At 53.4% G+C, this 12,500-nt stretch overlaps 1 protein-coding gene across 1 annotated transcript in view; it reads right to left on the bottom strand.

Annotated features, from left to right (window-relative positions):
* The window catches only part of fgd1 (FYVE, RhoGEF and PH domain containing 1), a gene marked incomplete at both ends in the record, with an annotated part of 20,202 nt that extends 8,083 nt beyond the window's left edge, over positions 1–12,119 (bottom strand). The window contains 5 exon segments of the mRNA XM_080521800.1: positions 34–123; positions 4,143–4,839; positions 5,570–5,768; positions 6,855–7,163; positions 12,062–12,119. Coding sequence (XP_080377926.1) covers positions 34–123; positions 4,143–4,839; positions 5,570–5,768; positions 6,855–7,163; positions 12,062–12,119 — 1,353 coding nt within the window.
* Between the last annotated feature and the right edge of the window lie 381 nt (positions 12,120–12,500).

The following is a 12,500-nucleotide window of genomic DNA, read 5'->3' as shown; positions in this document are numbered from 1 at the left end:
CTGGAGGACCCTGGAGGAGCCTGGAGGACTGACCTGGTCCAGCAGGTGGAGTTTGGACACGTAGGCCGTCTCGGTGTGCAGCAGCTCATTGGCGATGTTGAAGACTCTCTGCTGGACGGACATCTGGACACAAGAGGACCAGGGTCAGTCTCCAGGAGGAACAACATGAAGATCAGAGAAGAACAGGGAGGAGCAGGTCTGGACCAGAACCTGGACCAGAACCTGGACCAGAACCTGGACCAGAGCCTGCGTCCTGCAGCCGATAAACTGAAACCAACGGTTCCTTCACACAGTCTGAGTCTGGTGAGTAATGAGTAACTTGATTACCTCTGCAGAGTAACAGTAGTGAGTAACTTGATTACCTCTGCAGAGTAACAGTAATGAGTAACTTGATTACCTCTGCACAGTAACAGTAATGAGTAACTTGATTACCTCTGCACAGTAACAGTAATGAGTAACTTGATTACCTCTGCACAGTAACAGTAATGAGTAACTTGATTACCTCTGCAGAGTAACAGTAATGAGTAACTTGATTACCTCTGCAGAGTAACAGTAGTGAGTAACTTGATTACCTCTGCAGAGTAACAGTAATGAGTAACTTGATTACCTCTGCAGAGTAACAGTAATGAGTAACTTGATTACCTCTGCAGAGTAACAGTAATGAGTAACTTGATTACCTCTGCAGAGTAACAGTAGTGAGTAACTTGATTACCTCTGCAGAGTAACAGTAATGAGTAACTTGATTACCTCTGCAGAGTAACAGTAATGAGTAACTTGATTACCTCTGCAGAGTAACAGTAATGAGTAACTTGATTACCTCTGCAGAGTAACAGTAATGAGTAACTTGATTACCTCTGCAGAGTAACAGTAGTGAGTAACTTGATTACCTCTGCAGAGTAACAGTAATGAGTAACTTGATTACCTCTGCAGAGTAACAGTAGTGAGTAACTTGATTACCTCTGCAGAGTAACAGTAATGAGTAACTTGATTACCTCTGCAGAGTAACAGTAATGAGTAACTTGATTACCTCTGCAGAGTAACAGTAATGAGTAACTTGATTACCTCTGCAGAGTAACAGTAATGAGTAACTTGATTACCTCTGCAGAGTAACAGTAATGAGTAACTTGATTACCTCTGCAGAGTAACAATAATGAGTAACTTGATTACCTCTGCAGAGTAACAGTAATGAGTAACTTGATTACCTCTGCAGAGTAACAGTAATGAGTAACTTGATTACCTCTGCAGAGTAACAGTAATGAGTAACTTGATTACCTCTGCAGAGTAACAGTAGTGAGTAACTTGATTACCTCTGCAGAGTAACAGTAGTGAGTAACTTGATTACCTCTGCAGAGTAACAGTAGTGAGTAACTTGATTACCTCTGCAGAGTAACAGTAATGAGTAACTTGATTACCTCTGCAGAGTAACAGTAGTGAGTAACTTGATTACCTCTGCAGAGTAACAGTAATGAGTAACTTGATTACCTCTGCAGAGTAACAGTAGTGAGTAACTTGATTACCTCTGCAGAGTAACAGTAATGAGTAACTTGATTACCTCTGCAGAGTAACAGTAATGAGTAACTTGATTACCTCTGCAGAGTAACAGTAATGAGTAACTTGATTACCTCTGCAGAGTAACAGTAATGAGTAACTTGATTACCTCTGCAGAGTAACAGTAATGAGTAACTTGATTACCTCTGCACAGTAACAGTAGTGAGTAACTTGATTACCTCTGCAGAGTAACAGTAGTGAGTAACTTGATTACCTCTGCAGAGTAACAGTAATGAGTAACTTGATTACCTCTGCAGAGTAACAGTAATGAGTAACTTGATTACCTCTGCAGAGTAACAGTAGTGAGTAACTTGATTACCTCTGCAGAGTAACAGTAATGAGTAACTTGATTACCTCTGCAGAGTAACAGTAGTGAGTAACTTGATTACCTCTGCAGAGTAACAGTAATGAGTAACTTGATTACCTCTGCAGAGTAACAGTAATGAGTAACTTGATTACCTCTGCAGAGTAACAGTAATGAGTAACTTGATTACCTCTGCAGAGTAACAGTAATGAGTAACTTGATTACCTCTGCAGAGTAACAGTAGTGAGTAACTTGATTACCTCTGCAGAGTAACAGTAATGAGTAACTTGATTACCTCTGCAGAGTAACAGTAGTGAGTAACTTGATTACCTCTGCAGAGTAACAGTAATGAGTAACTTGATTACCTCTGCAGAGTAACAGTAATGAGTAACTTGATTACCTCTGCAGAGTAACAGTAGTGAGTAACTTGATTACCTCTGCAGAGTAACAGTAGTGAGTAACTTGATTACCTCTGCAGAGTAACAGTAATGAGTAACTTGATTACCTCTGCAGAGTAACAGTAGTGAGTAACTTGATTACCTCTGCAGAGTAACAGTAGTGAGTAACTTGATTACCTCTGCAGAGTAACAGTAATGAGTAACTTGATTACCTCTGCACAGTAACAGTAATGAGTAACTTGATTACCTCTGCACAGTAACAGTAATGAGTAACTTGATTACCTCTGCAGAGTAACAGTAATGAGTAACTTGATTACCTCTGCAGAGTAACAGTAGTGAGTAACTTGATTACCTCTGCAGAGTAACAGTAATGAGTAACTTGATTACCTCTGCAGAGTAACAGTAATGAGTAACTTGATTACCTCTGCAGAGTAACAGTAATGAGTAACTTGATTACCTCTGCAGAGTAACAGTAATGAGTAACTTGATTACCTCTGCAGAGTAACAGTAGTGAGTAACTTGATTACCTCTGCAGAGTAACAGTAATGAGTAACTTGATTACCTCTGCAGAGTAACAGTAGTGAGTAACTTGATTACCTCTGCAGAGTAACAGTAATGAGTAACTTGATTACCTCTGCAGAGTAACAGTAATGAGTAACTTGATTACCTCTGCAGAGTAACAGTAGTGAGTAACTTGATTACCTCTGCAGAGTAACAGTAGTGAGTAACTTGATTACCTCTGCAGAGTAACAGTAGTGAGTAACTTGATTACCTCTGCAGAGTAACAGTAATGAGTAACTTGATTACCTCTGCAGAGTAACAGTAATGAGTAACTTGATTACCTCTGCACAGTAACAGTAATGAGTAACTTGATTACCTCTGCAGAGTAACAGTAATGAGTAACTTGATTACCTCTGCACAGTAACAGTAATGAGTAACTTGATTACCTCTGCAGAGTAACAGTAATGAGTAACTTGATTACCTCTGCACAGTAACAGTAATGAGTAACTTGATTACCTCTGCAGAGTAACAGTAATGAGTAACTTGATTACCTCTGCAGAGTAACAGTAGTGAGTAACTTGATTACCTCTGCAGAGTAACAGTAGTGAGTAACTTGATTACCTCTGCAGAGTAACAGTAATGAGTAACTTGATTACCTCTGCACAGTAACAGTAATGAGTAACTTGATTACCTCTGCAGAGTAACAGTAATGAGTAACTTGATTACCTCTGCACAGTAACAGTAATGAGTAACTTGATTACCTCTGCAGAGTAACAGTAATGAGTAACTTGATTACCTCTGCAGAGTAACAGTAATGAGTAACTTGATTACCTCTGCAGAGTAACAGTAATGAGTAACTTGATTACCTCTGCAGAGTAACAGTAATGAGTAACTTGATTACCTCTGCAGAGTAACAGTAATGAGTAACTTGATTACCTCTGCAGAGTAACAGTAATGAGTAACTTGATTACCTCTGCACAGTAACAGTAATGAGTAACTTGATTACCTCTGCAGAGTAACAGTAGTGAGTAACTTGATTACCTCTGCAGAGTAACAGTAATGAGTAACTTGATTACCTCTGCAGAGTAACAGTAATGAGTAACTTGATTACCTCTGCAGAGTAACAGTAATGAGTAACTTGATTACCTCTGCAGAGTAACAGTAATGAGTAACTTGATTACCTCTGCAGAGTAACAGTAGTGAGTAACTTGATTACCTCTGCAGAGTAACAGTAATGAGTAACTTGATTACCTCTGCAGAGTAACAGTAATGAGTAACTTGATTACCTCTGCAGAGTAACAGTAATGAGTAACTTGATTACCTCTGCAGAGTAACAGTAATGAGTAACTTGATTACCTCTGCACAGTAACAGTAATGAGTAACTTGATTACCTCTGCAGAGTCCTGCCGGTCGGTTGTGGGCGGCGGCAGCACCAGCGTTAGCTCCGCCTCCTCCTCCAGGTCACTGTCTCCCTCCTCGGAGAAGTCCCTCCTCCTCCTGGCTCCGCCCCTCGGCTCCTCCCCCTCCCCCTCCCCCCCGTCACCGGCGTAGGAGGACGAGCTGGAGAGGCGGGGCAGGAGGGCGGGGCTGCACGGGTAGGCCACGCCCCCGTCGTCCACGCCGGCGAAGCAGAGCTCCTCGCTGTGCGACGGCGAGCTGATGCTGTCGATGCCGCTGTCGCGGTTGGCCAGCTTCCCGTCCGCCTGCGAGGAGGGGAGGGACAGGCGCTCCGACGGCAGCTCCGATTGGTCGGGCGGCGGCGGGGGCTCCCTCATCTCCACGGCAACCGCCTCCTCGTCCAGCTGCTTCTCCGAGGCGCTGTAGCCCGACTCCATGGACAGGCGCTTGTGGTGGGCGTCGTCGCGGCACGCCGCCGCCACCTCCTCGTCGTCTTCATCATCATCTTCATCTTCATCCACCTCACCCCGAGGCGGGTCGTCCCCTCGCCCCTCCCCCTCGTCGGGCTCGTCGGGTGGAGGGGGGGCGGAGGACGGTGGCGATGGAGGTCGGGAGGAGGAGGAGGCGGGGTCAGGGAGGCGGGGACACAGAGCTCCTCCTGTGATGTCGGGAACCACGATGATCTGCTCGCTGCAAACAAACAAACAAACAAACAAACAAACAATGAGAGGAAACAGAAGCGTCTCCGTGGGAGGAGGAGCTCCGATCAGCCAATCAGCAACCGGGCAGATCTGCCACCAGGCCCCGTTTCCATGACAACGGTGCTCGGAAACAAACTGGGATTCAGACTGGTTCTGGACCTGGTTCCGGCCCTGGTTCCAAACCTGGTTCTGGACTTGGTTCGGGACCTGGTTCCGGACCTGGTTCCAAACCTGGTTCCAAACCTGGTTCCGGACCTGGTTCCAAACCTGGTTCCAAACCTGGTTCTGGACCTGGTTCCGGCCCTGGTTCCAAACCTGGTTCTGGACTTGGTTCGGGACCTGGTTCCGGACCTGGTTCCAAACCTGGTTCCAAACCTGGTTCTGGACTTGGTTCGGGACCTGGTTCCGGACCTGGTTCCAAACCTGGTTCCAAACCTGGTTCCGGCCCTGGTTCTTGACCTGGTTCCAAACCTGGTTCCAGACCTGGTTCCGGACCTGGTTCTGGACCTGGTTCCAAACCTGGTTCTGGACCTGGTTCCAAACCTGGCTCCGGACCTGGTTCCGGACCTGGTTCCAAACCTGGTTCCGGACCTGGTTCCGGACCTGGTTCTGGACCTGGTTCTGGACTCTCCCCGTCATGTTTGAAGATTTGTCACGTTTTTTAAAAATCTAAACATATGACGATGACATCACTCGTCCGTTGACCAATCAGAACTCACCGCTCAAACTTCTCGATGAGTGACAGGACGCAGGTGGGGGAGGCGGTGCCGTCATCGCGGAGGGGCGGAGTCCGGCGCCCTCGAGGGTCTGCTGGGAGGGTCCTGCAGGGCGGCGTGGGAGGGAGGGGCTTGTCTGGAGGGCGGGGGCGGGGCCTGGACGCCCCCGCCTGCTGCTGGAGGTGGGGGGGCTTCGGGGGCACTGATGACATCACAGCCAGTTAGTGACCAGCTCAGGAAACCGTGGCGGCGTGATGAGGTAGCGTGATGAGGCGGCGTGATGAGGCGGCGTGATGAGGTAGCACGATGAGGTGTGATGAGGTAATGTGATGAGGTGTGATGAGGTAATGTGATGAGGTGGCGTGATGAGGTGGCATGATGAGGTAGCATGTTGAGGTGGTGTGATGAGGCGGCGTGATGAGGCGGCGTGTTGAGGTGGCGTGATGAGGTGGCGTGATGAGGTGGTGTGATGAGGAAGTGTGATGAGGTGGCGTGATGAGGTGGCATGATGAGGTAGCATGTTGAGGTGGTGTGATGAGGCGGCGTGATGAGGCGGCGTGTTGAGGTGGCGTGATGAGGTGGCGTGATGAGGTGGTGTGATGAGGAAGTGTGATGAGGTGGCGTGATGAGGTGGCGTGATGAGGTAATGTGATGAGGTGATGAGGTAATGTGATGAGGTAGCGTGATGAGGTGGCGTGATGAGGTAGCGTGATGAGGTGATGAGGTAATGTGATGAGGTAGCGTGATGAGGTGGCATGATGAGGTAGCGTGATGAGGTGATGAGGTGGTGTGATGAGGTGGCGTGATGAGGTGGTGAGGTGGTGTGATGAGGTGATGAGGTGGCGTGATGAGGTGATGAGGTGGCGTGATGAGGTGGCGTGATGAGGTGATGAGGTGGCGTGATGAGGTGATGAGGTGGCGTGATGAGGTGGCGTGATGAGGTAATGTGATGAGGTGATGAGGTGGCGTGATGAGGTGATGAGGTAGCGTGATGAGGTGGCGTGATGAGGTGGCGTGATGAGGTGATGAGGTGGTGTGATGAGGTGGCGTGATGAGGTGATGAGGTGGCGTGATGAGGTGGCGTGATGAGGTGGCGTGATGAGGTGATGAGGTGGTGTGATGAGGTGGCGTGATGAGGTGGCGTGATGATGGTGGCGTGATGAGGTGGCGTGATGAGGTGATGAGGTGGCATGATGAGGTGGCGTGATGAGGTAATGAGGTGATGAGGTGGCGTGATGAGGTGATGAGGTGATGAGGTGGCGTGATGAGGTAATGTGATGAGGCTCACCCTGAGGTTTGGGTCCCGGCAGCGGCGGCCTTCCTTTGCTCGGCGGCGCCGTCGTGGCCACCAGCGGCTCCGGCGGCTCCAGTGGACTCGTGTCAGTCACCAGCAGCAGGCCATTGGCAGAACCGCGGCGCTCCGCCGGCTCCGCCCCTCCCTCCAGGGAGGCGGGGCCTGAGGAGCAGGAGGCGGGGTCAGAGGAGGGCTGCTGGGGAGAGTCGGCGTCCGGCGCCGCCAGGCGGCCGCACGGGGAGCAGGACGGGTCCAGAGAGACGCTCTTGGTCAGCAGGCTGGGACTGGAGGAGGAGGAGGGGCCTGTGGGGGGGGGGGGGGGGGGAGAGGTTAGCTCCGCCCACAAGGACACAGGACGGACTGCCTCTTTAAATTCCATCACAAGTGACAGAAATGTAATAAAACAAGTTGTGGTCAATAATAACAGGAAACCAGATCAATAACTTCTGTGGAACCAGAATCACTTAGTGAGAATCAAATAATCCAGTTGATCACTTCCTGTTCTTTGATCCTCAAACATTCAAGTTTCTGTCAAAAACGTTTTTCTTCGTTTTTGTTTGTGACAAGTTTCAGGTTTCCACGGCAACGTTTTGAAAACGATGTCCGTTTCCACGGCAACGTAAGAAAAGCTTAAAACGCTGTCGTGTTCATGTTGGTCCGCTGGTTGGTGTTGTTATGAAACCACACACACACACACACACACACACACACACACACACACACACACACACACACACACACACACACACACACACACACACACACAGTCCAACCGGTGCGTCGCCCCCTGCTGGTCGTACTGCAGGTTTCACCAGGAAACGTTTTGTGTTTCTTTCATCGTTTGTAACTTCAGGACTTTTATTGTGACTTCAGGACTTTTATTGTGACGTCCTGAAGGCGTGGAAATAAAACGTTTTCTGACAACACATGAAACTGAACGTCTGAAACAGAAGCTACAACTTCTTCTGGATCCTTCCTTTGTTTATCGCCTCTTGGAGAATCTTTGACAAACGATTATTACCAAACCGTTACCGAGTTATTACCAAACCATTACCAGGTTATTACCAAACTGTTATCGAGTTATTACCAAACCGTTACCGAGATATTACCAAACCGTTACCGAGTTATTACCAAACCGTTATCGAGTTATTACCAAACCGTTACCGAGTTATTACCAAACCGTTACCGAGTTATTACCAAACCGTTACCGAGTTATTACCAAACCGTTACCAGGTTATTACCAAACCGTTACCGAGTTATTACCAAACCGTTATCGAGTTATTACCAAACCGTTACCGAGTTATTACCAAACCGTTACCGAGTTATTACCAAACCGTTACCGAGTTATTACCAAACCGTTACCGAGTTATTACCAAACCGTTACCGAGTTATTACCAAACCGTTATCGAGTTATTACCAAACCGTTACCGAGTTATTACCAAACCGTTACCGGGTTATTACCAAACCGTTACCGAGTTATTACCAAACCGTTACCGAGTTATTACCAAACCGTTACCGAGTTATTACCAAACCGTTACCGAGTTATTACCAAACCGTTACCGAGTTATTACCAAACCGTTACCAGGTTATTACTGCTGCCAACAAGTGAAAGCAGCAGTAGCAGAACGCCGGTTCCTCACCAGGTTCTACTGGTTGATGTTTGTTTACACAGACGAGGTTCCGATCCTTCGTCACTAGAACCTCCTGAGATTCAGTCGTTTGTCACGTCGCTGCTTCTTTACACCTTCTGTCGGTTCCAGGAAGTCGAGAGACGTTGTTCTCATCAGAAGACCATGTTCTCCACCTGGTTCTGGACTCGTCAGGCTCAGTGTGGTTCTGGTCTCGTCAGGCTCAGTGTGGTTCTGGTCTCGTCAGGCTCAGTGTGGTTCTGGTCTCGTCAGGCTCAGTGTTCTGGTTTCACCTCCGACTCAATCGGGACCAAATGTCTCAGTTTTTACTAAAACATATATTCCTCCTCTACTTTTATAAAATAACCTAGACCCAGACCCTCAGGTCCTCCTGGTCCAGAGCTGGACCCAGACCCTCAGGTCCTCCTGGTCCAGAGCTGGACCCAGACCCTCAGGTCCTCCTGGTCCAGAGCTGGACCCAGACCCTCAGGTCCTCCTGGTCCAGAGCTGCTCTGAGCCTCCAGGCCTGCAGGGGGCAGTGTGACCACCAGCAGGGAGCCTGACAGCCAATCAGAGTCCAGCAGGGAAACAGGACATGAGGCTCCGCCTCCGTCTTCAGAACAAGCAGAGTCAGTTTTTCTAAAGTTTTCAGGAGACGCAGAGAAATATCATCTTTTTAAAAGTCCCTGGAAACATGGCCTCATGCCTGCTGATGATGTCATCAGCACAGACCCAATCAGAGCCCCTCGTTGCAGTCAGGTGTGTTCGGGGGGCGGGGCCTGGACCAGCAGGACTCCTGAACAAACTGGTCCACTGCTGGTCCGTCTCTCCCTCATCCACCTGGCCGGCCTGCAGAGGAGGAGTGACGGAGGAGGGGGGGGGGGTCCACCGCTCCACCTGGCCGGCCTGCAGAGGAGGAGTGACGGAGGAGGGGGGGGGGGGGTCCACCGCTCCACCTGGCCGGCCTGCAGAGGAGGAGTGACGGAGGAGGAGGGGGGTCCACCGCTCCACCTGGCCGGAGGAGGAGTGACGGAGGAGGGGGGGGGGGGGGTCCACCGCTCCACCTGGCCGGCCTGCAGAGGAGGAGTGACGGAGGAGGAGGGGGGTCCACCGCTCCACCTGGCCGGAGGAGGAGTGACGGAGGAGGAGGGGGGGGGTCCACCGCTCCACCTGGCCGGAGGAGGAGTGACGGAGGAGGAGGGGGGGTTCCACCGCTCCACCTGGCCGGCCTGCAGAGGAGGAGTGACGGAGGAGGGGGGGGGTCCACCGCTCCACCTGGCCAGAGGAGGAGTGACGGAGGAGGGGGGGGGGTCCCACCGCTCCACCTGGCCGGCCTGCAGAGGAGGAGTGACGGAGGAGGGGGGGGGTCCACCGCTCCACCTGGCCAGAGGAGGAGTGACGGAGGAGGGGGGGGGTCCCACCGCTCCACCTGGCCGGCCTGCAGAGGAGGAGTGACGGAGGAGGGGGGGGTCCACCGCTCCACCAGGCCGGCCTGCAGAGGAGGAGTGACGGAGGAGGGGGGGGGTCCACCGCTCCACCTGGCCGGCCTGCAGAGGAGGAGTGACGGAGGAGGGGGGGGTTTCCACCGCTCCACCTGGCCGGAGGAGGAGTGACGGAGGAGGGGGGGTCCACCGCTCCACCTGGCTGGAGGAGGAGTGACGGAGGAGGGGGGGGTTCCACCGCTCCACCTGGCCGGAGGAGGAGTGACGGGGGGGGGGGGGATCCACCGCTCCACCTGGCCGGAGGAGGAGTGACGGAGGAGGGGGGGTCCACCGCTCCACCTGGCCGGAGGAGGAGTGACGGAGGAGGGGGGGGGTCCACCGCTCCACCTGGCCGGAGGAGGAGTGACGGAGGAGGAGGGGGGGTCCACCGCTCCACCTGGCCGGAGGAGGAGTGACGGAGGGGGGGTCCACCACTCCACCTGGCCGGAGGAGGAGTGACGGAGGAGGGGGGGGGGTCCCACCGCTCCACCTGGCCGGCCTGCAGAGGAGGAGTGACGGAGGAGGGGGGGGGTCCACCGCTCCACCAGGCCGGCCTGCAGAGGAGGAGTGACGGAGGAGGGGGGGGGTCCACCGCTCCACCTGGCCGGCCTGCAGAGGAGGAGTGACGGAGGAGGGGGGGGTTTCCACCGCTCCACCTGGCCGGAGGAGGAGTGACGGAGGAGGGGGGGTCCACCGCTCCACCTGGCTGGAGGAGGAGTGACGGAGGAGGGGGGGTTCCACCGCTCCACCTGGCCGGAGGAGGAGAGGAGGAGTGACGGGGGGGGGGGGGATCCACCGCTCCACCTGGCCGGAGGAGGAGTGACGGAGGAGGGGGGGTTCCACCGCTCCACCTGGCCGGAGGAGGAGTGACGGAGGAGGGGGGGTCCACCGCTCCACCTGGCCGGAGGAGGAGTGACGGAGGAGGGGGGGGGTCCACCGCTCCACCTGGCCGGAGGAGGAGTGACGGAGGAGGAGGGGGGGTCCACCGCTCCACCTGGCCGGAGGAGGAAGTGACGGAGGGGGGGTCCACCACTCCACCTGGCCGGAGGAGGAGTGACGGAGGAGGGGGGGGTCCACCGCTCCACCTGGCCGGAGGAGGAGTGACGGAGGAGGAGGGGGGGTCCACCGCTCCACCTGGCCGGAGGAGGAGTGACAGAGGGGGGGGGTTCCACCGCTCCACCTGGGCCGGAGGAGGAGTGACGGAGGAGGAGGGGGGTCCACCGCTCCACCTGGCCGGAGGAGGAGTGATGGAGGAGGGGGGGGGTCCCATCGCTCCACCTGGCCGGCCTGCAGAGGAGGAGTGACGGAGGAGGGGGGGGGGGTTCCACCGCTCCACCTGGCCGGAGGAGGAGTGACGGAGGAGGGGGGGGGGGGGGGGAGGGGTTTCTCCCCCGGCCTCCATTTTAGGACTGAGGTTGGAGGCGACGGGAGAATTTAGACGTTAAGGTCAACGTGTGCAAGCAGAGGATGTCCTCTGTGTGTGTGTGTGTGTGTGTGTGTGTGTGTGTGTGTGTGTGTGTGTGTGTGTGTGTGTGTGTGTGTGTGTGTGTGTGTTAGAGGGGGGGTGTGTCCATCAGTCTGCAGATTCAAACCGAAACACCACAGTCACACTCTGGTTAATTAACAGTCCTCCTCCACCCGGCCTGGATTAGTCCATCAATAAAATGACACACACACACACACACACACACACACACACACACACACACACACACACACACACACACACACACACACACACACACACACACACACACACCGTGTTTTTAACCCCTTCACATCTGGCAGACGCAGTCTCGTGCAGCCACACTAGCCTACATTCACTGCGGCGAGATGTCGGTCAGTGTGTGCGCGTGCACGGCGGCGCGTGGGCGCGCACCTCCCCCCCCCCCCCCCCCCCCCCCCACGAGCGGGGATTACTCTCGACGATTAAAACATAACGACAAATAAATAAATAAATAAACAAACAAACAAACAAACACACCCGCGACGATTTGAGTGAAAAAAGCCGCGATGCGTCGAGGCTGCAGCGGTGCGCGTGCACGCGCTGTCAGCAGGTGCAGTGCGTGTGCGCGCGCTCGCGCGGACTCACCCCTGGTCAGGCTGCTTCTGTCCATGTACACCGCGCAGCACAGCACGAAGCCGGTCATTAAAGGAGGCGGTGCGGGAGCGAGCCGCTCTCCCGGGCCAGCTGCAGAGAAACCGGGTCACTCGCTGCCACGCGCACCCTACCGGTTCTGACGCCCACGCACACACATACACACACACACACACGCGCGCACACACACACACGCACACCGGACCGGCAGCACCGACAGAACCGGCCGCAGCACCGACAGTCTGCTGCTGCTGCGGACCTGAAGGAGGTTAGATCCGCTCGGTTTGATCCACTGAGCTGCCCGGTGTGAGAGCGGCGGGCGGGGGGCGGGGAGGGGGGGGTGGGGGGGGGGGGAGGAGAGAGAGTGCCTCTCTCTCGCTCTCTCTCTCCTCCATTTTGGTTTCCATGACAACAAATTAAAGGAGTGAGAGAG

The sequence above is a fragment of the Blennius ocellaris genome, assembly GCF_963422515.1.
Source record: "Blennius ocellaris genome assembly, contig: SCAFFOLD_66, whole genome shotgun sequence".
NCBI lineage: Eukaryota > Metazoa > Chordata > Actinopteri > Blenniiformes > Blenniidae > Blennius > Blennius ocellaris.
The sequence above is the reverse complement of the archived record's forward strand: the minus strand, read 5'-3'. Positions and strand labels throughout refer to the sequence as shown.